This window comes from Ascaphus truei, chromosome 11 (genome assembly GCF_040206685.1).
Source record: "Ascaphus truei isolate aAscTru1 chromosome 11, aAscTru1.hap1, whole genome shotgun sequence".
Classification (NCBI taxonomy): Eukaryota; Metazoa; Chordata; class Amphibia; order Anura; family Ascaphidae; genus Ascaphus; species Ascaphus truei.
In genome coordinates this window covers 46,317,716-46,342,031 of record NC_134493.1, presented here as the reverse complement: position 1 = coordinate 46,342,031, position 24,316 = coordinate 46,317,716, and the positions used below count along the sequence as shown (strand labels likewise).

At 45.0% G+C, this 24,316-nt stretch overlaps 1 protein-coding gene across 4 annotated transcripts in view; it reads left to right on the top strand.

Moving 5' to 3' along the window:
* The first annotated feature begins 2,932 nt into the window (after positions 1-2,932).
* VPS35L (VPS35 endosomal protein sorting factor like) overlaps positions 2,933-24,316 on the top strand; it is a 57,730-nt gene continuing 36,346 nt past the window's right edge. For 2 of the 4 annotated variants that reach the window (XM_075566045.1, XM_075566042.1), the window contains exons 1-16: positions 2,933-3,011; positions 7,350-7,449; positions 9,155-9,319; positions 9,970-10,086; positions 10,591-10,615; positions 11,546-11,622; positions 11,974-12,102; positions 12,988-13,072; positions 14,616-14,675; positions 16,079-16,175; positions 16,613-16,660; positions 18,010-18,103; positions 18,201-18,278; positions 18,676-18,798; positions 20,158-20,204; positions 20,593-20,704. In XM_075566045.1, the coding sequence (XP_075422160.1) occupies positions 2,983-3,011; positions 7,350-7,449; positions 9,155-9,319; positions 9,970-10,086; positions 10,591-10,615; positions 11,546-11,622; positions 11,974-12,102; positions 12,988-13,072; positions 14,616-14,675; positions 16,079-16,175; positions 16,613-16,660; positions 18,010-18,103; positions 18,201-18,278; positions 18,676-18,798; positions 20,158-20,204; positions 20,593-20,704 (1,386 nt within the window). In that variant the 5' untranslated portion in view covers positions 2,933-2,982. Of the gene's footprint in view, positions 3,012-7,154; positions 7,261-7,349; positions 7,450-9,154; positions 9,320-9,969; positions 10,087-10,590; positions 10,616-11,545; positions 11,623-11,973; positions 12,103-12,987; positions 13,073-14,615; positions 14,676-16,078; positions 16,176-16,612; positions 16,661-18,009; positions 18,104-18,200; positions 18,279-18,675; positions 18,799-20,157; positions 20,205-20,592; positions 20,705-24,316 lie in introns of those variants that run through there. The other 2 variants (XM_075566041.1, XM_075566044.1) reach the window with 2 other exon arrangements.

Here is a 24,316-nt window from a genome sequence, read left to right as displayed (position 1 = left end):
GTCTGTTTAGAGATGGAGCTTTGTGTGTTTTAGGGGGCCTGTGTAGGGTGGTTTTAGATATTAAAATAAATGTATGGTGCTCAATCTTTTTGTCCTTACCGGCACTTGATAATGATTACAGTATTTTAGTCACCATGCGGGAACTGCTACATTCAGTGTATTTCTAACTGATCGGACAGCTAGACACTTAGTCGAAGGCTGTGATACCTTTTATTGGGCCATCATATCCATCATACAAGGTTTCCTAGTGCATGACAGTGTTTTTTTTTTATTAAGAAACCCTATAATTATATTGTGAAATTCTGAGGAACCCCAACCCTCTCTAATAGCGCGTCTGAGATCAGATGCATTGTAAATTCTTCTGTATTTGGTAATTTTTTTCAAATGCTGTGAAAATTGCAGGGGACCCTTTAGGGATGCCCAGGTAACCCAAGGGTTCCTAGAACCCCCTGTTGAAAAATACTGCCATAAGAGATAAACCTTTGAGCTTGCAAAGCTCCTTTTATCAGATACATTGAGGCTAATTGTATTGCACCTGTGAACTCTCATTTCCAGAAAGGACATTTAAAAGTGAAAAAGGTACACTGGCTTATCATCTGCCAAAACTGATGTCTATAGTGATAAAAGGATACCTTTTATAAAATTGTAACCCAACTCCTAGGTGCTCAAGGGGAACAACAGCCAGGAGAAAATGTTTGGTGAAATATAATTTTGCACAGGTTTTGGAGTCACACCTGTAAGTGTTGTATTCTACTGAATAAGGCAGTAATTGGCAGAGCTATAATGCACAGTCGGTAGGAGCAGGACCGTCTGGGAAAATTTGCAGGGCAGTGGTGCGGTGCCTCTTTCCTTCTCCTGCGCGATCTCTTGCTGTCAGTATCCCTCCTCGTGGTGCTGCGCTACTATGAAAACAGAACTCCACGTGGCGCCTTGAGGAAGGATACTGACAGCAAGAGATGGTGCAGAAGAAGGTAAGAAAGTTACAGAGGCCCCACGCTCTCCCCCCGACAATCCGTTTAATTGTTGTGCGGAAGAGCGCGGGGCCTCTGTAACCGCAAGGTTCAGTGCAATGGCACCGATAGCACCGCCATCACGCCGGCCCTGGGTAGGAGTGCATGGTCAGAGCACATGATTTTAATTGTGGAGGTCAATCATTACAAGGAAAGACACCGGCAAAAGACAAAAATGATACCGGGACACACTTGACTGTTACGTGATTGCTGAGCGGACACTAGCTATTGAGAAAAGCCTTAAAGCCGGGGTGGCCCACTCCAGTCCTTGAGGGCTACCAAACGGGTCAGGTTTTCAGGATATCCCTGCTTCAGCGCAGGCTGAGCCACTGATTGAGCCAGGTGTGCTGAAGCAGGGATATCCTGAAAACCTGACCTGTTGGTATCCCTTGAGGACTGGAGTAGGCCACCCCTGCTTTTAAGTGGGCTGGTGTTGCGCTTTCCGAAGCTGATGTTTAGTTCGGAAGATATAAGCGTGTGTAATATTAAGTGTTAACCCTTTCAGTGCCCCTCCAGCACAGCGCGGTCATTAACCCGGAAACGGAATAGGAGTTTACCGCCTCTTCCTTTTCTCTATACTTCGGATCCACGGGAATGCAGGACAAGCTATAAGCTGGGAAAAAAAGCACTCCTTGGGCATAACGTAGCCAGGACGTCAGGGGGCCCCTAGGGTAGACCTCATGACTTTGTGACTACGTTTGGGGGCACACACGGTTAAAATTAAGCTTACACCAGAGGCCATTGCAATCTGAAGGTTACCGTGGTAACCGGAGCTGAACCGCGGTAATTTCATCTTCGGGGGGGCCTCCTGTTTCCCGTGAAACTTCAGATGGGGGTGCCGGTATGTCCGATCTGTTGAAATGCTCCGTGGGCCAATAGTAAGTAGCAACGGTTAACGGCGCGGCTTCCTATTGGCCCTGCAGGACGCGGGACATTTAAAGCTGGCATTCTGATATCAAATAGCCCTGTCTAAGCTGCAATCAGTACCCCTTTCCGAGGTATCGCGGGATGGTTACTGTGGTAACTTCCGGATCTGAACCGCGTTGATTTCAGCTCCAGGGCCCCCCCTGCTTCCCAAGATACTTACCTCGGAAGGGGGAAGCCACAACGGATGATGTCACGGCTTCCTATTGACCCGCCATTATGATAGCCCCAACTAGCCCAGCCAGGGCTGCTACCAGCACCCTCTACAGAGGTAAGTATCTCGGGAAGCAGGGAGTCCCCCGAGCAGAAATCAAAGTGGTTCATACCTGAAGACCCCCTGCTTCAAACCTATACAAAATAAAGTGTCTCCCGGAGCGCTTATTTAACACTAAAAAAAACTTGTTCTTTTTTTTTAATGGAGAATGCGACAAGATACAAACATTCTGACTTTGTCATAGAGGCTTCCGGGGCTTTAAATATGATGGATCCCACAGCTGGAGGGGTTAGATATGAGGAGAAATAATCAGATTGTAAGCTCTCCGGGGCAGGGATTTCCTTTCCTATTGTCTGATTTCGTACACTGGGCACTATATAAATAAAGATAAACATATATACATACAAAAGAAACGCAGAAATAGCTTACATGATTATGACAATCATTTGCAAGGTAATTTTGCCCACTAGTCCCAGAAATAAACGGAACCCCACTGTGTCTGCTTTATATGCATATAAGATGACGTTTCCGCTGTGTTAGACAGAGACAGGAGGGTGGGATCAGCCTCCCCTATAGTTTCATGCATCGCTTCCTCTTTTATTGGCTTGAGCATGCGCAGTAATGGTTGGCAGCTTGCAGGTACTCACAATGGGGCGCGCAGAGCTGTGCCATCCACAAGATGGCGGAGGCTGAGCTGAATAGCTGCCTGCTGTCTGTCACATGGTGTGTGCCGAGCTCTGGGCCTACAGCCAATCACGTAGGGGGGCGTTCAGAGCTGTGCCATCCACAAGATGGCGATAGGTGGGAGGTACAAGTTGACAGTGCAGCAATCACATGACACTGAAGATGGCTTCCATACAGTGGTGAGATTCTATTTGTCTGATTGCTCTGTTCTTCTTGGGGTATGCAAGTTAGTTTGCTCTGTACCCTTTAGCTACACTGCATGTGTTACAATGTACTGTTTGTATAATACATGAGTATGTATGATCTGTGCTGGAAATCACCTGAATAAGGCAGGTCCCAGTGTTTCAGGAGCAGGGTGGATGGAGTTTGGACTATTAGGACTCAGACTAGAGGGATTCAATGAAACCTGAACTGGACACATTTACCAGACATCAAAACCCAGCACCACAAAGCTCTGCTGTCATTTAATGTGGTGTTATCCTAATAACATCACGTTAATAGTAACAGTGCATCTCCAAAGAGAAGTAACATGATTTAGTTTGCCCCCCATACAGAGCATAGCAGTAACTATATCGACCATTAGTGATAATGACATGCAAATGAGGGGTTGTCGTGATATCACATATCTGCTTAAGGGTTTACGCAGGGACTTGACACTACATTGGTTGGGTTATACCTAAACCTTTACTCAAATCCAGACCTTTTAAATGGGGCTTTTGTGGAGTCTGGATGAGGGTAACACTACAGTTAGGCATGATTTACCTAACATGGCATTATTTCCCTTCTCTCTCTTTCTCAACCCGAGCTGAAACACCGTGTCGGGGTAACGCTAAGAAGTATTTAAGGCTATGCTAATACGATGTAGTTTGGACATTGTTTTGTGTGAAATTAGCTTTGAGGATACCATATTATCTCAGGGAACAAACGGTCGGTACCTGTTTTAGGTAACGTCATGTGAATCTAGCCATAAGAGGGCTTTTTTTTTTTTTATCAAAGCCTCCTTGCTACAGTATGAGGTACAGATAAAAGCAGGCGAATGTATGTTGCTTCTGATACATCTGTACCTGTACCTGTTGTTTTTTTTGTGCCAGCATTACTTATGCACCTAGGGGATTTTGATCGGTGCCCTCTTTGGCAGTAAAAAGGTTAACAGGCCGTCACCACTCTCCTAAATCTAAAAGGTTAAGTAGGTAGAAGTTTGGGGTTGTAATTATCAAATGTAGTGATACTCCATACTCATGTGCCAATACACTTCTTACGTTGTGAAATACAATGTTTGCCATAGAATGCGGGGGTTAATTGCTATGGACTCAAAGGTGTATATTTAAATCGTTCTGTTTACCTCTGACTTTAAGATCCCACCAATTCTATTAACCCTTTGAGTGCTATGGCCCCGCTGACACCCACGATCAAGGTGACTGCTCCGTCACTGATGAGGGGAGGACTCCTTTCTTCCCACTTCATTGTAGATCGCGTCCTGTGCTACACAGAAACTCAGGACGCGATGGCCCCTTGAAAAACGAGCAGCCATTTTGGGATGTAGCTACTACGTTAAGGGGTCCCTGAAGTTCCACACCCCATGATTTACTAGCGAAGACCCAGGGCGCACACAGGGTTAAGTATTTAAACATCTGCCTACAAATTAAGAAAAATAAATACCGTATATCGATGTCAATAAAGGACGGGCGCTCCAATCTCAAAAACGTGAATTTTAATAGCTCAACGTTTCTGCCCCATTTGGAGCCTTTCCTTTTTTGCATTATCCTTCGGACGGCATGCACCCAGATAAAGCTAGTGACCGATCAGAGTTGTGAGTGTCCTGTCTCTGTGTGCGCGCGCGCGCACACACACACACGTGTTCTGATGGGTGAGGGCCTGTCTAGTTTCATGGATAACTTTCTGAGCTTGACAGAGTGTACCATGTGTGAAAAGGGCATTTGTTAGACTTCAATCAGCAATCCCCTCCAAGATTATCATTTTTGTAGTACCCCAACATTAGATCCCAAGATTTTTTGGGGGGTCAATGTGCGACCGGACAACACTACAAATATGGCCGTAGCGTCACCAATATAAAGTGTAAGTGTTGTCTCCGATAATGTTATAACTTTCTATAGGAGAGGAGGACCGTTGTGGCCAGTTTGTGTTTACTGAGCAAGTATTCTTGCCCTTTGGACACAACTTCTCGTACCCTGGAAGCCTTGATGCCCATGTAGGATGGGGGCTCTGATCACCCTAGTAGGTCCCCTTGATTTACGTAAGTTTAAAAACTGCTGATTTAAACAAGATGTTTTGCAAACACAACATAAATATTAATTACCCAAGTCTTACAGCCCTCATTACTATTAAACACAGCCAGATCAATATTATTTATCAAATGTTTTACCAGGAAGTAATACATTGAAAGTTACCACTCGTTTTCATGTATGTCCTGAGCACAGAGGTATGGTTACAACACAAGGTTACATTTATATTTACAGGGTTATACATTATATTAAAAAACATTGCATGAACAGTTAAAGATAATATATTATAGACGTAAGTAACCGTTACAGACCAGATAAAAATGTGAGACGGCTTTAGTTTTGAAAGAACTTAGCCTGGTGGCGGCTTTGAGAGTCTCCGGTACGTTGTTCCAGTTGTGATGTGCACGGTAAGAGGAGGAGCGGCCGGATACTTTGTTGAACCTTGGGACCATGAACAGTCGTTTGGAGTTGGATGGTGTTAGAGTTTGTTCTGATCTGTAACTCTGCCATTGATAGCTTTAGAAATGTAGCCTTGGTCCCAAATACCATTTGCTACAGTCTTGCCAGTGTTTAAAAACAGTTTGTTTTGGGATATCCAGATTTCAAGTCTCGAAAAATCAGAACGAAGTACGTGTCCAAGGTAGGAGAGGCAAGCCTGTGTGCATATAAGATTTTGTCATTCGCATACATGTGCATTGAAGCTCCCTTACAAGATGTAGGTAGATCATTGATAAAAATATGGTGATGGTCCTATAAGGAATCTGGTAGGATGCAGCAGGTACTCTCCAGATGGTATATAGGAGAGAGAAACAAGAAAATATAGTGCAACACAATTTATTTAAAAAAAAAACACAACAGAGCACGGAGCACATTACACTCGCATGCTCCCAAGATAAAACTGGCAATTTGACCACTCTGGGTCCTGTAGTGCTGACAAGCATCTCGCCGAGTAGTGGACCGACCGGCGTTTTCCCAATGTGTATACTTCCGTGTTCGAGTAGCTTATGATGTCACAGACCCTCTCCACCAATCGGGCTCCGGGGCTGGTCTCCTTGAACACTGTGTCAGCACAGATACAAACGGACAAGCCGCAGGTACACTGTGGACGGACGTTCACAGAGGTACACAATTAGGAGGCTTTATAATGTGAAATTATAATAGGCTTTATTGTGCCTGTTCCTTTTCATCAGGAAAATTATCCAAACACAGGGGGGGAACAAAACTTCCATTCACTTGGGAGTATTTCTAGTGAAACACTATGCAATAATTCACATCTCCCTTAGTCAAGCAGTTTTCGCAGCCCCAAAACATATAACATGAAATAAGCAGATATAAGTAGTCTCTTAAGAATAAAAGTCTTATCTGTTTCTTGGAAGGAAAATCTCACTTCCTGGTTCAGCTTCAGGTGTAGTAGTTTTCCCTGTGTCTTGAATTCAGCTCTGCTGTGCAGAGCTCAAGACCCGTCAGCTCCAGAGATCTGGGTTTCTTTTGGTCAGTCTCTCCTGGGACTCAAGAACCTCTGCTCTGTCTCTCCAAAGGTCAGCTCTCAGTCAGAGCTAGGGAGGAGTTACTTCCTGTCTGAACAGACAGGTTTTTGTAAGCATTCTAATCAGGCAGGTGGTGTTTAGTAATTAACTACCACACTGCTAGATTAAAGGCACATTACTGAACAGGGATAAGTCCCCTGTTACATAAACCATCAGGTTCTCTGGTCTCACAGATGATTATTCAGCAGCAGCTCAGCAGGACTCAGTGTAGCAATTTCCACGGGGTAAAAGGGCATAACCCTACGCATTTCATCCGGGTAAAACAGACTTCATCAGGGTTGTATCCATCTGGAGAGGACCTGCTGCATCCTGCCAGATTCCTTATTTGACCATCACCATATTTTCATCCAAGGGAAGTTGTTTGCGCTATGTTTACTTTTTATGACGTCCTTTGAGGTGTTGTGAAACTCCTAAATGCCAGCTGCATTTCTTCTTGGTGATACACATTTGCTTTTTTTCATCACTTACACACTGTGTTGTTTTTACACTAGGTTTTATTAATTGCTTTGGGTTTGCGCTCAAACTTCCTGTAGCAGATCATTGAAAAAGACTGAAAAAAGTAGGGGCCCCAGAACAGAGCCTTGCGGGACACTGCAGATGATATCCAAGGGGTTGGTGTTGGAGCACGAGCGGCACATGTAGGGATCTACCCTATATGAAATATGAATTATGTGTTCGTAGAAAACTTATTTCCAGTTTATTTTGTATGGTCTCCCCTCTTTTCCAGGCACTCCAGGGAAAGGAATTACACAGAGGAGCTGGAATCATGCAGACTGGAGAGAGTGGCTGTAGAATTTGGGGCCTACCATCCTTTGAAACCTATTACTGTAAGTTCACTGTGGGGTGTTATCTTGCAGTGTCCAACGTTCACACACATTGACTTGCTACTAAACCATGCTGGACAGATGACTGGGACTTAAAGAAGCATAGATAGGAAGCAGGAGCTGAACCGTGTTAATTTCACCCCTGGGGACCACCTCGTACTTTATGACAACTACCAGTGAATGTGCCGCCGGTAGTCCCCTTCAGGGGACACAAAATGGAGGTTTATTATGTGAGCCAATTGGAAGCCGCGACGTCATCCGTTCAAGCTTCACATTGGCCCACTTGTCTCTGGGGGTTTTCAACTTCTATGAAGAACCGGCGGCAGCTTCTCTGGTAAGTGTAACCCCCTGTGTCTGCTATCAGCACAGGACATGGCCCCTTTAAGAATTACATCCCACTGGACCAAGTGACAGTGCTTAGTCAGTGGAATGACAGTTGGAAAGGGAGCTGAGGGAGTGAGGCTGTGCAGGCCCATCCTGCACAGAGAGGCCATGCAGGACCCCTAAGAGAGAGGGAACTGCAGAGAGAGAGTTCCACTGGACCAGTGCATGCAGCAGGGCCTAGCAGAGACCAGGACCTGACAGTGCAGACTAAGGCTACTACAGAGAGAGATTAGGGTGCCCAGATGTGAGGAATTACACCAGGTTGGAGTGGGTGAGCTAACCCACAAAGGATATAAACTGCAGTTATATTGCCATCACAGTTTGTTCTTTGTGAAGCACCAGGCCTGCAACACACACGCACAGTTTATGAGCTCCAACGATTGTGCTAACACACCAGGATCTACAGGCCAGTACCCCATGATTGGGAGGCCGGACAGAGATAAAAGTTATTATTTGCTTGCGCAGCGTTCGCACTGTTGGTATAGTTTGTTGCAAACTCCACAGTTCCCAAGATATTTGAGGGGGGGTTTTTGTGTGTCGGTGTGAAAGACAAAAAAAAAAAAAAACTCGACAATTATGGCCGTGGATGGCAGAGGTTTAAATAAGGACTGGCGTGTTTATTAGGTACATTTAGTTGATTGAAACCTTTAGAAAAATTGACGTGTAAATATTTGTAGAAAATAATTAAAACCGTTCACAATGACTTTAACATTACTTTGCTAAACAAATACTTTGGTGTGTTTTTACAATCTTTATCTAATGTGTTTGTTAGGCCTCAAAGCCACATGTCCATGTTTAGCATTGTCTGTCTTGATAATTATGGTGCTACCATTCGTCATACAGATAAACAGGAGTCGTTGACATGCGCTGTTTGATATATCTGGGCCATTATGTGTATTTTGCATTAGCATTGCAGAAAGGGTTGTAAGATGTCCTCCGACAAAGCACCGCTTAGCAAATATGGCGAGTAATGCACATATTATAGGGTGATGTGAGCACTATAGTACAAGTTATCGGGACATATTGCGGGAGTGCCTTCTCTGTGGGGAGTGGGAGACATGTAAAGCTATTGTTGAAAAGATCTCCTAGGTATATTTCCGATACAAAATAGTATTTATTATCCCTAAAGAAAAAACAACGTTTCGGCCATAAAGGCCTTCATCAGGGTCCTATATTATTGCTGTTGCGTTATTTTGGGTGTGCATTACTTTGTTACTTGCTGGTGGAATGAGATGGCTGACACATTCTCTGACATGCTGTTTGTCCCATGCGGGCCCTTCTGTGTTTGCCGTGCGGTATTTCTAATGGTCGGTCTCCTGTACAGGTTACAGAATCCAAGACCAAGAAGGTGGGACGTAAAGAGAGTACGTCTTCCAGTTCCTCTTCGTGCTCCTCCAATTCGGTGGCGGACCCGCTGAGCAGTGTCCTGGACGGGACAGACCCTCTCTCCCTGTTTGCAGCCACATCAGAGCCAGTCTCTGCTAATACGGTAACATGTAATGGCAGAGCTTCACGGTTACAGGACGTACATGTCTGAAAGATCAGATTTAATATGCATATGGTTTGAATCATTCATATGAAATGAATGTTAGCCCACCAAAAAGTTTGATTTACTTTATTTCATATCGGAAAATCAGCTTTCTTTTCTTTTCTTCCTTTCTTTTCCTTCCTTTCTCTTTCTTTCTTTTTCTTCCTTTCTTTCTTTCTCTTTCTTTCTTTCTTTTTCTTCCTTTCTTTCTCTTCCTTTCTTTCTCTTCCTTTCTTTCCCTTCCTTTCTTTCCCTTCCTTTCTTTCCCTTCCTTTCTTTTCCTTCCTTTCTTTTCCTTCCTTTCTTTCTCTTCCTTTCTTTTCCTTTTCTTTCCAAAATTCATCAACACGACCACTGTTTTAGTTGTACACTCTTCTTTTTAATCTTAGATTTACCAGGTTATTTAACCTATTAAAAAGTCTCTCTTGAAGGACCATAGATTTATAGCAGTTGGTAATCGTACAAAGCCTTGGGTGCTGGTATCTAAATGCAGTGGACCTATGTATCCAAGCAGTTGCCTTCCAGCAAGTGTTTGGTGTTGCCATGTAAAATGCATCAATGGACTAGTGTAACCTCTTGTCACAGCTGTTTCTGTTGCTTTTATTTTGCAGGATGGCGGGAGGAAGAAGCAACAGAAGGAAGAATATGTCGGAGGTGACTTTGAGCCGTGGTCAAACAAACGTGGTGAGATCCTGGCCAGATACACAACAACGGAAAAACTCTCCATTGTAAGTCCACCAATCCTGTCCATATGTAGACAAGGACATGGGAGGCCTCTAAAAGCTTAAATGTTCAGAGCAAAAAGCAACCTCAAAGCAGCAGTCCTGGGTACTAGATTTTTCTTTGGAACCAGAGAGTCCCCTGGATCTGAACTGCATTATTAGCTCAGAGGACGCACTGGTTACAGAGATGCTACTAGTAGGGGAATAAAAACGGCTGCCAGTTCTTGCAGGTCTCTTGGGCCAGCTGCAAAATCAATCGCCTGGTTTCAATGCTGTAAAATATTAATAAATCACTCTCTAATGCCTTGGATGTGATGATCTCTTCCACATGCTATTTCTGTTCAGTAATAACTTTATGTACATGTATATCTGTCGACCATTTTACTGAATTACAAATTAATCTATAGTAACAGCTAATGTAGTTTTCTGGGTGACCCATGTCATTTTAAAGGTAACATCTGACTACACACCTGTCATTTATGAGTTCTTAAACATGTCTTTTTCTTGCAGAATCTCTTCATGGGATCAGACAAAGGTAAGAAGTGTTTCCTGTACGTCCACCCAGTGACTCTCTCCAGGAATATCCAATAATGGAAAAGATTTCCTTGAGACGTCCGTGTTTAATACAGGATTGCATGTTAGGATCATTGTACCCCTCGCCAACCCTAATATCCTGCAAAGTGCTCTGCACTAGCTTGTAATAAAAAAGACATTGGTTAAACCGCATTAATAAATGACTGGGGACAGGCCTGTCGATAGCATTTACGGTGGCCCAGGACACAGTACCGACCCGGGCCCCTGGTATTTTGAGCGTAGAGAGGTGGGCCGTCAGAGGGAGGCAGGTCTACCAAGTCATCCAAGAGCGGACCCGAGGGTGCCCCGGGGAGGCGGACCCGGGGAGGCGGACCCGAGGGTGCCCCGGGGAGGCGGACCCGTGCGGGTGCCCCAGGGAGGCGGACCCGTGCGGGTGCCCCAGGGAGGCGGACCCGTGCGGGTGCCCCAGGGAGGCGGACCCGAGGGTGCCCCAGGGAGGCGGACCCGTGCGGGTGCCCCAGGGAGGCGGACCCGTGTGGGTGCCCCAGGGGGCCTTAGGGTCCTGGAAATGTAATGTTAATATGTGAGATGGTCTTAGAAGCTTTATTAATTTAGGGTTTTATATGATTTTTAGGAATAAAATAATTAGTGAGCCGGGAAAGCACTAGAGGGGTGAAAACAGACATCCTACTGTACAGTACCGTGAATAAATCTTTGCATCATAGCGGGTAGAACGAGCTTCCTTTTGACACCGTAAATCTTTCTATCCGCTCGCACTGAACTACATGTAAGGACTAAGGGATTCATTCTATATACGCTGAGGCACAGGATCGAGCCAATGATTGAATGGGGATTTTGGGGCAAAAATGGCTCAATCTGGAGCTTGTGATTGGATAGAAATTGCTCTTAATAATGAAGCTGTTTGTGGCAGGTAAACCCACAACTCCGGGCTCAGCGGTGTCCGAGAAAGTGAGAACCCGACTCGAGGAACTCGACGATCTGGAGGAGGTGAGGAAATGATTGCTTGTTGTATTTTTGCCAATAATATCACTTTTTAGTTAATAAGCCTTGTCTAAGCAGGGTTAGTGTATGGCTATTACCAGAGCTGGACTCTGAGAAACTGAGACAAATGTGGGCTCTATTTGCAAATAAAATCCTCTGTATTCACTTTAGTGAGAAATTCATTAACGGCCACTCACATAATGACTCGCACTTTGTCTGAATAGATCTCCTGTTCTAATACCAGAACTGTGAACCAAGCTGATAAAGTCAATGGCTGAGAATGAGCAGCTGTTCTGTAGTATCTGACCTCAGCAAGGGTATACATTGATTACTCTGTGTTTTTACCTCCGTGTTCAGGGATCGCAGAAGGAACTCCTGAATCTCACCCAACAGGATTACATCAGCCGCATTGAGGAGTTAAACCAGTCCCTGAAGGATGCCTGGGCCTCGGATCAGAAAGTCAAAGCATTAAAAATAGTTATACAGGTCTGATCTCTACTGGATAGATGTTCTTAATGTTTCAGACATCAAAGGGTTCAATCACAATGGCAACTCCTGTATAGGAATATGTTGTTGTTGTTGTTGTTGTTGTTGTTGTTGTTTATTTGCAAGCTCCAACATATTCCGCAGCGCGGTACAATACGGCTACAGAGTACACAAACGGTTATCTACAAATAAAGACAAACGTGCACAAACGGATGTAATCAGGGCCCTGCTCGTCCTCAGAGCTTACACTCTAGAGATGTTGATTTACCTTTTTATTGATGAAATATTTTACCAGGAAAAATATATATACATTGACAGTTTTCTTAAGTATTTCTCGGCTTGGTCGCGATCGCTGGAAGTCATCTCAATTAGATTTTTCCAGCGACTGTAGCCTGACGTCGCCGGCACTATAAGCACAGCCTTACACATTCATAACAAGGAGTGGTGAGCACACTACCGAGGATGATATTTTATTGCAAGCTCTCGAGTTACATTTTGTGGCTTCTTTTCTCTTATTTAGAAAAAAAATTAAAAATAATGATTTTTGTTTCTTTTTCATATAACGTCGGGCGATTTTGTAGTGAAATTTAAAAACGGCGTAATGGTTACTAGCTAGGGCACGGGGTAGCAAAGACCCTTTATATGGTTTAATTTAGGAACTTGGGGTTTTTTGTTTGCCTTCCTCTGGATCAATAAGTAAGTATAGATATAGGATAAAGTATCTGTTGTCTAAATTTAGCATAGATTGAACTTGATAGACGGAAGTCTTTTTTTTTCAACCTCATCTACTATGTAACTATGTAACTTGTAGAATAAATGAGAACTGCCTTGTTCTTCCATACCAAAAAACGCTGTGTGTGACACTCTTGCTATCGTCTGTTCCAGTGCTCCAAACTTCTGTCTGACACAACCGTGATCCAGTTCTATCCAAGCAAATTTGTTTTGATCACAGATATTCTTGATACTTTTGGTAAGTAGAACAAGTGGATGGGAATGTTTCTAATATTTGTCTTTGAACGATATCCTTTTGTAAATGTTTATTGAAGCCTCGTGTCCTAAGAGTTCCGTTTCGTGGGAAGAACAGGAGCTGTAAGGTACGAGCTGCCCGTTCCCAGGGAAACATGAGTGAGATTTCTGGATCGCCAGATAATCTTTTAATGGGAACGACTTCAGAGTGTGCGGCTTCATTGATACAGATCTGAGAAATCACCTTCTAAATGGCACATTTCAATAGCCTGGGCTCATGACCACTTCACTTCACACCCTCAGACGTACTTGCCCACCATCAAGGCCCGGCACTGCCATTCACATAAAACAAAAGAACAGGGCGCACAACGCACATAGTGATGTATGGTTTAAAAGGTGAATTTATATTCAAAGGTAAATAGTTCTGCGTACATCAAGGCAAATAAAAGTATGCAGTTGGTTAATGGGTTTACCACACCGCCCGAAGGCCGACAGCGACACTCTATACTTGATCTCAAGGGGTAGTGGGTAAGTAATCGTCTCGTCCGGCAGATAGTCGCTCCACACGTGTGGAATCCAAGGCTCTCCGTCTCGAGGTGGAAGGTAGGTCTGTCCTTAGGTAAAAGTCCCGGAGCACAAGGCTCAAACCGGCGTGTAGCAGCCTCTGTCACTGCTCGTACAACTGAACAGCACTCGCATACCGCTTCTCCCCGTGGAGCGCCCGATGATGACATCACGGATCGCCCGTCCACTTCTAGGAGGCGCTTGCTGGAGTACACAGTGTGCGGGACCGCGAAGGATACACGAATCGGCACAGGATGTGATGCACGCAGAGTGGGAACAGCAGCACTAACTCGCACATAAAAACCAGGGGAGTACACACTGATAGTGTTCTCAACAGCACGGGTACAAGAAATGAGCAATGACACCCTCCAAAGCGTTTTGTAACACCAGGTTACTTCTTCAGGGAATACTCCTTACTGTGTAAATCTCCCAACATAACACTTGGATTGTAAGCTCTCTGTGGCAGTGATTTCTTTCCTATTGTCTACTTTTATATGTGCAGCACAATTCCCCGTACGCTATTTGTTTTAATCAAGTGCTGCTGTATATATGAACACACGTACATGCATGCATACACACCTACACCCTTGCCTACTCACCCCTACACACACACCTACATGTTATGAGATCAGTCATGGTTAGAATGAATGAGCCTCCTTTCTGTGAGTGAGAGACAGACCAAATCAGTTAGAAGTTACAGGCCTGGGACAGTCTGACACAATCTCTCGCAGAATATTAAATGCCAGGTGAATAGGAAGATTTCCTGTACATAATAAGCCATACCTCACTCGCTGTGTGTATATTGCATTAACATGTTAGTGGCTCTTTCCATAATCTCCGAAGCTATGATCGTCTGACAATCCCCATTCAAGTCGGTGGCTTCGCTTCTCCCTACACGCGTGGTTGTAACTGATCTGCACAATGGCTATTTATCAGGGCGTATCGGGCTGAAACTAAAGGAAATCTTCTCTTTCCCTTTGCAGGAAAGCTGGTGTATGAGCGCATATTGTCAATGTGTGTGGATAATCGCAGCTCCTTACCTGGTAATGTGAACCTCGCTCACTGCGGCCTATTCAATGTGTAAACCTGACTTTGTATAATATCCAGTGTTCTTTAGTTAGAGGTGTTACTACTGCAGCATGTAAAATACATCAAACAGAAATTTATTCGTCGGATTTTTCCAGGTAGACTGCTAAAGCAATATGTTTATGTATAAAATGTTTTACCCGGAAGTAATACATTGAGAGTTACCTCTCGTTTTCACGGATGTCCTGGGCACAGAGTTATGGTGACAAATACATGGTTACATTAAATGAACAGGGTTATTTAGTCAATTCATGGACAGTTTGAGATATGATTAATGGCGTATGTAACATTTACAGACAAGATTACAATTTTGTTAGGAGAGGTAGCATAGGCCTGCAAACTGCTGTTAGGGGAGGTAGTATAGGCCTGCAATGTGCTGTTAGGGGAGGTAGGATAGGCCTGCAATGTGCTGTTAGGGGAGGTAGGATAGGCCTGCAATGTGCTGTTAGGGGACGTAGGATAGGCCTGCTATGTGCTGTTAGGAGACGTAGGATAGGCCTGTATGTGTTAGAGGCCCTGCCTTAAGGAGTTTATAATGCATAGGCAGGGTACATTTGAAAATTGGGGATGAGAGGGCTGGTGAGTTTCAGATTAAAATAGAGCAGCTTTAACATCACCAAACCTCAGTGATGGCAGGAAGACTAGTGATGTGCAATACTTTGGCTCAAGGTCGTGAACCAGGCGACATTTTGCCCCTTTTCAGCAAAAATAAAACACGACCTATTAGGAGTTCGCAAGCAATTGGCCGGACATTCAGTAAACGTGCTTTGCAAATTCAATCAAAATGATAATTTGCAAAATGCTTTAAAATGGCTCGATTCGCTTAATGCTGAGACTATAAATGGGGCATATACACTGTGTATCACTCACTGGCTGGCACGATTTCTCAAACTCTAAAACTTATTTGCGAGATTAATAGCCCTTTGAGGCTGGCGAAATTAGAAACAACAATTTGGCATACCATAATTTCACTGCAGCCAGGGATTCTGGGAAATGACATGCAAGTGAGCACACAGTGTCACCTTTTACTTCTTGCCCATTTCAATATGGATAACTATAAGCTTATGGCTTCTGTATTACAGTACACAGCTTTTTAAAATGGATAAGAAGAAAAAGGTGACCCTTTGAGAGTGCTGATTTGCATGACATTTCCCAGAATCCCTGGCGGCAGTGGAAGCGTTGTATGCTAAGAGATAAAAATCCCCATTATTTGCTGGACATCTCTATATTAGACTTGATACTGTGAAGTAATATTTATCATTTCATTTTCCGAACTCGTTTCCAGTTAGTTGGCCCGAGTCCTTTTCTATAAATAATTGTGTTTTTTTTCTTTTTTTCTCATATTGAATGTTTTTGACAGTGAATTTCTCTCCGGAAAGTGTTAACGACACGGCCAAAGAGACCTGTCTAAACTGGTTCTTCAAGATTGCATCAATCCGGGAACTTGTGCCGAGATTGTATCCTTTCTGAGAAGAGGCAAAATCCATCGGTTTCCTCATTTTCCTTCCTCTCTTCAAAGCGGGTCCTGTCTCTCTGACTCACACCATCGCTCATGCATAATACAAATGTTTACAGAACAACAAAATGGCGGCCATTTTATATGCATACATGAGCTGTACGTAGGATGACCAGATGTCCCGGTTTAGCCGGGATAGTCACGTGTTTTTTTTTTTTTTTTTTTTTTTGTCCCGGTGTCACGAAAAGTTGGCAAATGTCCCGCTTTTTAGTTGTCGGTGCTCGCTCAAGCGCAACATTTGTCCCGGGAAAAACATGCTCACCCTAGATGTCCGACTTGTAGTTACTTGTAGTTACTTCATTACGTTCTGTTCAGCCATTGTTCATATCCCCACTGAGTGTACCTTCTGTCCGTTTCCTTAACTATTGCGTTCTCCAGCTATGTGGAAGCGGCGATACTAAAATGCAGCAAGTGTCTCTCTACAACGTAAGGGAAACAGGGCTGTGTGCGTCTATAGGTTTCTGTGGTATTGTGGTGTCTGTGTTGTTGTACATGTCTGGAGAGAAGTCACGTTGCGCACAGCTTCCCTGGAGACAGTTGTGCTGCATTTGTTATTTAGCACTGAAAAAAGTTAATTAAAAACAGGACTCGGACACAGAGCATCATCACAGAAACTCGAACCATGTCCCAGGAATGACAAGCGAGTTTCTTAAAGATGGGTGTTTGTCGCTGTAGGAGAGACACACTGCATGACAATGGATTGTGCTGTGTGTCTGTGCATATTGCCTTGTGTTTGGGATACACAAACTATTTTCTGTCTGTTAGGAGACGTAGGATAGGCCTGTATGTGTTAGAGGCCCTGCCTTAAGGAGTTTATAATGCATAGGCACTGTGGACTAATGTATATACAGCAATGGTTTTCAACCATTTTTTTGTTTAAGGATTCCTAGAATTATATTGTGAAATTCTGGGGAAACACAAACCTCTCCTTCTCCCCCGCTCCCCCCTTACAGTGTTCCCTTTCTCTCTTCCCTTCACTCATACCAACCTCCCTCTCCCCCCAACAATCTTACCTTGGGGTTGGGAGGTCTCCAGTGCTGCTCCCGTCCTGGGACTCTGCAGCTCCCTCCTCCGGTCGGGCGGACGTTGGACCTTCCGGCATTGATAGGGGGAACGAGAGGATTGCAGTGCCCCCCCGGGGAGCCGCCGCTGCTGGGAAGCCATTGGGACAGTTGTCCTTGCTCTCTCCCTTTGGCTGCGGAACCCTTGAGGGGTGCCCGCGGTACCCCAGTATAAAATCACTGGTATATGGATGTCCTTGTGTGTACATTTCCAATGCAGAGCGGTGTCTCTCATCCTTTGTATATAACGCACCACTACACTCCTTTAGGACAACTGAATTTACAGAGTATGTGGGGCTCTGTTTTACGTGTGAGCTGGGATACAGCTGTCACTTAATGATTGCAGGTCGCAGGTAACACACGTTTGAGAAATCTGCTGCGTACCAGGGTTAGGATTCTGGCATGTATGTATATCTTTATTTATATCGCGTCTTCCATGCACATAGCGCTTTACAGCAGTAACACGTAACATCATAGGAATAAGTGCTGCATACATAAATGTAACATTAGGAACAGGATTCCCTTCCCTGAAGAGCTTGTAATCAAACTGGTTAGTAGGGAGAACTTCCAGAGACAGTAGGAGGGTGTTCTGGTAGGTGTGTCTGCGAGGGCTCATGGTAAATCAGCCATCGGAGTTTTTGAGGTGTGTGTGTGTGTGTGTGTTGTGTGTGGTAAAAAAAAGGTAACTATTGGTTTGTTCTCCTGGTCTAACAGGGGGATATCTGAGAGTCTTCCTCGCCTAACATCCATGATCAAAGGTATCGGGGATCCACTTGTAGCAGTTTACGCCAGAGCCTACCTCTGCAGGGTACGTGTGGCTCAGATGCAGCTGTTGAGTTACTGTAGCAAATCTTTTACAGTTGCATGATATATATATATATATTGTATCATATCATATATTGCAGGTCGGGATGGAAGGAGCTCCACAACTCAAAGAAAGTCTCAACAGGAACTTTTTTGACTTCTTACTTACTTTCAAACAAGTAAGTAACATTTCTGTTCTAGTACTTTTTTTTAAATTCTTTTTATTTAAACAGATTTATTGAACAAGCTGTTATTTAATGGTAAATGATATGGTATGATTCTGCAGACCATGTTACCAGTTTTTACAAGCTAAATAGAGCTGGCTCACAATCTATTTATCAGACTCATTTTAATAGTGCCCCATATAAGTGAGTGATGGTTCATCTAAGACGGTGTAATTCATCTTTTACCCCTAACCTTCTTTTTCTGTAGAAATAGTGCAACAGTCAGAATCGGAAACATTATCAGCCACTATTGCCATAAAGACATATGATGACACAGGGATATTTCGGGGTTTGCTGTTATAATTGAGTAGCTGTATGTTGCATTGTGTCTCCGTGTCTCTCTCCCACTCAGATTCACAGTGACACAGTACAGAACCAGCTAGCAGTGCAGGGCGTGGAGGTCCCAGTGTACCTCACTCTATACTCTCCTGCCATAGACTGGATGTTGCAGTGCATTGCCTATCATGCTCCAGAGGTAAGTGTGTGTGTGTGTGTTCAGGGAGATTGTGGTGTAGTTGTTAAGGTGATTTTGGCTTTGTTTTCACAAGCTGCGGGTTTGATTCCAGCCTCATTCGATGGAATCTCATATCCCATATTCCTCTCTGGAGTCTTGATTCACACCGCACAATATCCGTGCACTCGGATAATAACAATGGTAATACTAGGCCAAACGAAATGTGTGTGTGTCAGTCCACAAGCAATGGTCCTATTTCAAGGTGTTAAAGGACTGGCGTAATAAACTTCACTGATGGGAAACCTAGATGCAATGCCCCACCACCTGAATGAATGAATGAAGCCGAGAGGGCGAACTCCAATTAAAAAAGTACATTTATTTGGTCATATACATGGAGGTACAAAATAAGAAACCAGACTACGCGTTTTGCAATTTTCAACAATATGCGAGTGTTTTGCATTGTTATAAGTGGATCTGTTTGGCTACTTAACACTTTGAGCAATATTGTGTTCTAGAAGAGGACATTTGTGACGCTTTTTTCTTATGAAAAGTCCAGGTAGGTGCTATTTTCATACACCCACAGGTCTGGCCACTCCTTATCATATTTTTTTAAAGGTAAATTCTTAAGAGACCTAATTATTGCATTTTAAATATATGAAGAATCATATAGTGCCTTAACTCTGTAACTATGTATCTCTTTAGAGCACCATACTCCAGTTTAGGAATATAATCGTAATAAACTTAAAAACCTCAACTGGATTCATCACCGCTACGGAGCCTACCAGTCTCACATGTGCTGCTAAAACCTCACCCAAGAGGTGGCTGCAAAACATTTTGAACTTTAAAATGCACCATCCAGATACAGAACATTTGTTATTATTCTGGCAGGTTTATTTCTTCTGTACACACGTCATGATGGCCATTCCAGCTGACATTTTTGAAGTATTGGCATTAAAATAATGTAAACTCCATTGTGTGTGCGAACGCTCTCATTTTTGTTATCTACTCATTGCGGCATTACTGGTGCAATAATAGGCGCCAAGTTTAACACCGCTCCATTGAAACAAAAGGTAACACGCACATCATTTTCTTAACACATTGTTAATGCAATGCATCGAACGGGAGCCATTATTCCTGGTGTGTATGTGTGTCTGTGTCCCTCCTGCCATGTAACTAGAGTTGAATTAAACTCTTTGTAACACGGTATATATACTTTTATAAAGTGTGCCTTGAAATGCGTGGAATGTTTTACCTCTTAATAATGGAATAAAGAGAAATGCACCAGAACTTTGATGGTGAATGACGGATAATGTTTCTTGAGTTCACTAACGCTGTAGTTTGGATGTTTGAACATTAATGCCTCTGTCACTAACATTACAGGTTCTGCTCACAGAGATGATGGAGCGCTGCAAGAAACTGGGACACAAGTGAGTGTCACGTAACACTTATTCGCGCGTTCACATGTCTGAGACAGGTCCACAAAACTGCCTTTACCCCATAATCGCACAGCATGCCGTGCTTCCACTGCAGCAAAGGATTCTGGGTAATGGCATGCAAACGAGCACTTGGGGTGTCATTTTTTGCTTCTTATCCACACTGAGTGCTCATTTGCTTGTTATTACCCAGTATCCTTTGCTGCAGTGGAAGCACGGTATACCGTGCGATTATGGGGTAATCGGGTTGGGGGACCGGTTCCAGACATTTAAACGTGCTCATTGCCGTACGGTGGAGGGTTTCTGTCACTTCTTTTACTCGCTGTAACTTGTATACCTTGGCTGTCTACTTTTGTAATTTTTGTAATATTTGCCCCTCCAGCGCTTTGCTGTTGAATTCGGTGATGTCAGCGTTCAGAGCAGAGTTTATTGCTGCCAGATCGATGGACCTCATTGGAATGATTAAAGAGTGTGATGAGTCTGGATTCCCTAAGGTAGATTTATATGACGGGCATAATTGGATTTTTGTTCTCACAGCCAGCTATTGACTTGAGAGGCTGATCATATACTGTGTATATATTTTTTTCTTTTCTTTTGTACCAAAATCCCACAAACAAAATCTAGTCTCTGCTTAAAGAGGCAATCCAAGCGCTTTTTAATTTTTTTTCACACCGGATTGAAGGAGTGGGTCTACACCATTAATTTCAGCTTCGGGGACCCGCGGCTTCTGGAGATACTTCCCTTCGTAGGGGGAGCCGGTAGCCACTCCGGCTGGGTAACAGGGTTCATATAATGGCCGCTTTTCAAAGCTCCTGCGGGCCAATAGGAAGCCGTGACATCATCCGGTGCGGCTTTCATTGGCCCACGTGACCGGAGACTTTAAAAAGCAGAGATACCGGCACCCCGTTCGGAGGTAAGTATCTCTGAAAACTGGGGGTCCCCGGAGTTTAAATGAATGAGGTTCAGCTCTGGAGACCTCCTGCTGCAAACCTATGTTAAAAATAAATAAATAAGTGCTTGTTTTGCCTCTTTAATGGGGCAGTCCGACACATCAGGCGAACATATACATTTTAAATAATGTGTCAATATAATCGGCTTGTCTAGGAATGTCCATTTACCACTGAAACAGCGGTCCATGCATAACAGCCAAAGCTGCTTTTATTTGTAAATTCTGATGCTTCTTTGTTCAGGAGAGATAACCGTTTAAAATATTAAGTGTCCGGGAGCTTAAAATAGAGCTCTCCTCAGAGCCCAGTTCAATCTATAGGTTACCATGGTAATCTTAGATGTTATAGATAATAGAAAATGTTATATTTTTGTTTTCGTTTTTTTTTTTTTTAAATGGGTTAAACTCATATATAGGCTTTTTTTCACCATAAACAAATAAGTCGAATATCAGAGCAGCAATCTTCCCAAATAAAAAATATATATTTTCATTTGTTACATATGGGGAGCCAGGTCCCCCGAGCTGAACCGCGCTGCTCACAGCTTCAGGGACCTCTCCGGGACACCAGATAATTACCGGTACAGCTGCCGGCGACCCTCCTGTAATACCGATCCTGGCCACCTTCACTGACCAATAGGAAGCCACAACCGTTGATGTTGCAGCTTCTTGGTTGCCAGCCTTTAAAGGCCAATATATGTTTACCTAGGACCTTTATCTGTAACGATCTTGGAAACCGGCGGGTCGCCGAAGCTGAAAGACGCGCTGTTCCAATCAGCGGCCCCCCTGGTTCCAAATAAGTTACAAAAATATACAGAACTCCCCCCTCCCCAGAAGCCTATATATGAGTTTAACCCATTTAAAAAAAAAAACCGAAAACAAAAATATAACATTTTCTATTATCTATAACAGTGGTGCGCAAACTGGGGGGCGCGCCCCCCTGGGGGGGCGCAAGATTGTTTAGGGGGGGCGCAGGAAGCAGCGGCGATTTTGCCAGGAGCAGAGGGAAAAAAGCCGTCTGCAGCTGCAATTTTTCTTTTGGCCATTAGGTGGCGCTGTGCTGCGCTGTGCTACAGTACACAGCAGCATCTCGTTGCTTCCTGCATCAGCGACATGGGGAGAGGGGGTGAGTGAGACTGGCACATGGGGGTAGTGAGACTGGCACATGGGGGGAGTGAGACTGGGACATGGGGGGAGTGAGACTGGGACATGGGGGGAGTGAGACTGGGACATGGGGGGAGTGAGACTGGGACATGGGGGAGTGAGACTGGCACATGGGGGGAGTGAGACTGGGACATGGGGGGGGGGTGAGACTGGGACATGGGGGGGAGTGAGACTGGGACATGGGGGGGAGTGAGACTGGGACATGGGGGAGTGAGACTGGCACATGGGGGGGAGTGAGACTGGCACATGGGGGGGGGGAGTGAGACTGGCACATGGGGGGGGAGTGAGACTGGCACATGGGGGGGAGTGAGACAGGGACATGGGGGGGAGTGAGACAGGGACATGGGGGGGAGTGAGACAGGGACATGGGGGGGAGTGAGACAGGGACATGGGGGGGAGTGAGACAGGGACATGGGGGGGAGTGAGACAGGGACATGGGGGGGAGTGAGACAGGGACATGGGGGGGAGTGAGACAGGGACATGGGGGGGAGTGAGACAGGGACATGGGGGGGAGTGAGACTGGGACATGGGGGGGAGTGAGACTGGGACATGGGGGGGAGTGAGACTGGGACATGGGGGGGGGACTGGGACATGGGGGGGGACTGGGACATGTGGGGGGGGACTGGGACATGTGGGGGGAGTGAGACTGGGACATGGGGGGGGGGAGTGAGACTGGGACATGGGGGGGTGGGAGAGTGAGACTGGGACATGGGGGGTGGGAGAGTGAGACTGGGACATGGGGGAGTGAGTGTGAGACTGGGACATGGAGGAGTGAGTGTGAGACTGGGACATGGGGGAGTGAGTGTGAGACTGAGGCATGGGGAGGGTGTGAGTGACATGAGGGGGGTGAGAGTGTGAGATGGGGAGGGGGGTGAGAGTGAGTGTGACATGGGGAGGGGGGGTGAAAGAGCTACATGGGGATGGGGATGAGAGAGACATTGGTGGGAGGGAGGGAGACACTGGCAGGAGGGAGAGTGTGAGAGAGACACCGGGTGGAGGGAGAAACAATAGCTGGTTGGAGAGTGCAAGAGAGACACTGGGGGGAGGGAGAGGCAATGGCTGGAAGGAGAGTGAGAGACAATGGAGGGAGGGAGAAAGAGAGAGAGACACACAGGGGGAGGGAAAGAGAGTGGGGGGAGACACTGAGGGGAGGGATAGAGAGGGACTGGAGGGGGAGTGTGAAATACAGGGAGTTGGAGAGACTGGAAGAGGAGTGTGAGACTGGAAGAGGGGAGAGAGTGAGAGACAATGGGGGGAGGGAGAAAGAGACACACACTGGGGGGAGGGAAAGAGAGTGGGGGGGGGAGGGGGAGACACTGAGGGGAGGAATAGAGAGGGACTGGAGGGGGAGTGAGAAATACAGGGAGAGGGAGAGACTGGAAGAGGTTAGAGAGGTCCTGAGGTGTTCTAATGTGGCGGGAAGAGAGAGAGATTAATAATACAGCAGAAATGGGAACGCTATTAGACAAATATTATAATATTTATTTTTAAGTTATGTAATTTGTGCTATAAATACTTTTTTTGTAGACGCGTGGCGGGGGCGTTACAAAGCTGGTTCGCACTGACGTCATGTGATTTTGATTACATCAGGCAGGGGGGGCCCGAGAAATTTCATGGATGAAAAGGGGGGCTCGGCATAAAAAGTTTGCTCACCCCTGATCTATAACATCTAAGATTACCATGGTAACCTATAGACTGAACTGGGCTTTGGGGAGAGCTCTATTTTAACCTCCCGGACAAACGGTTATCTCTCCTGAACAAAGAAGTACAGGCATACCCTGCATTAACGTACGCAATGGGACCGGAGCATGTATGTAAAGCGAAACTGTACTTAAAGTGAAGCACTACCTTTTCCCACTTATCGATGCATGTACTGTACTGCAATCGTCACATACGTGCATAACTGATGTAAATAACGCATGTATAACAGGCTCTATAGTCTCCCCGCTTGCGCACAGCTTCGGTACATGTAGGGAGCTGGTATTGCTGTTCAGGACGT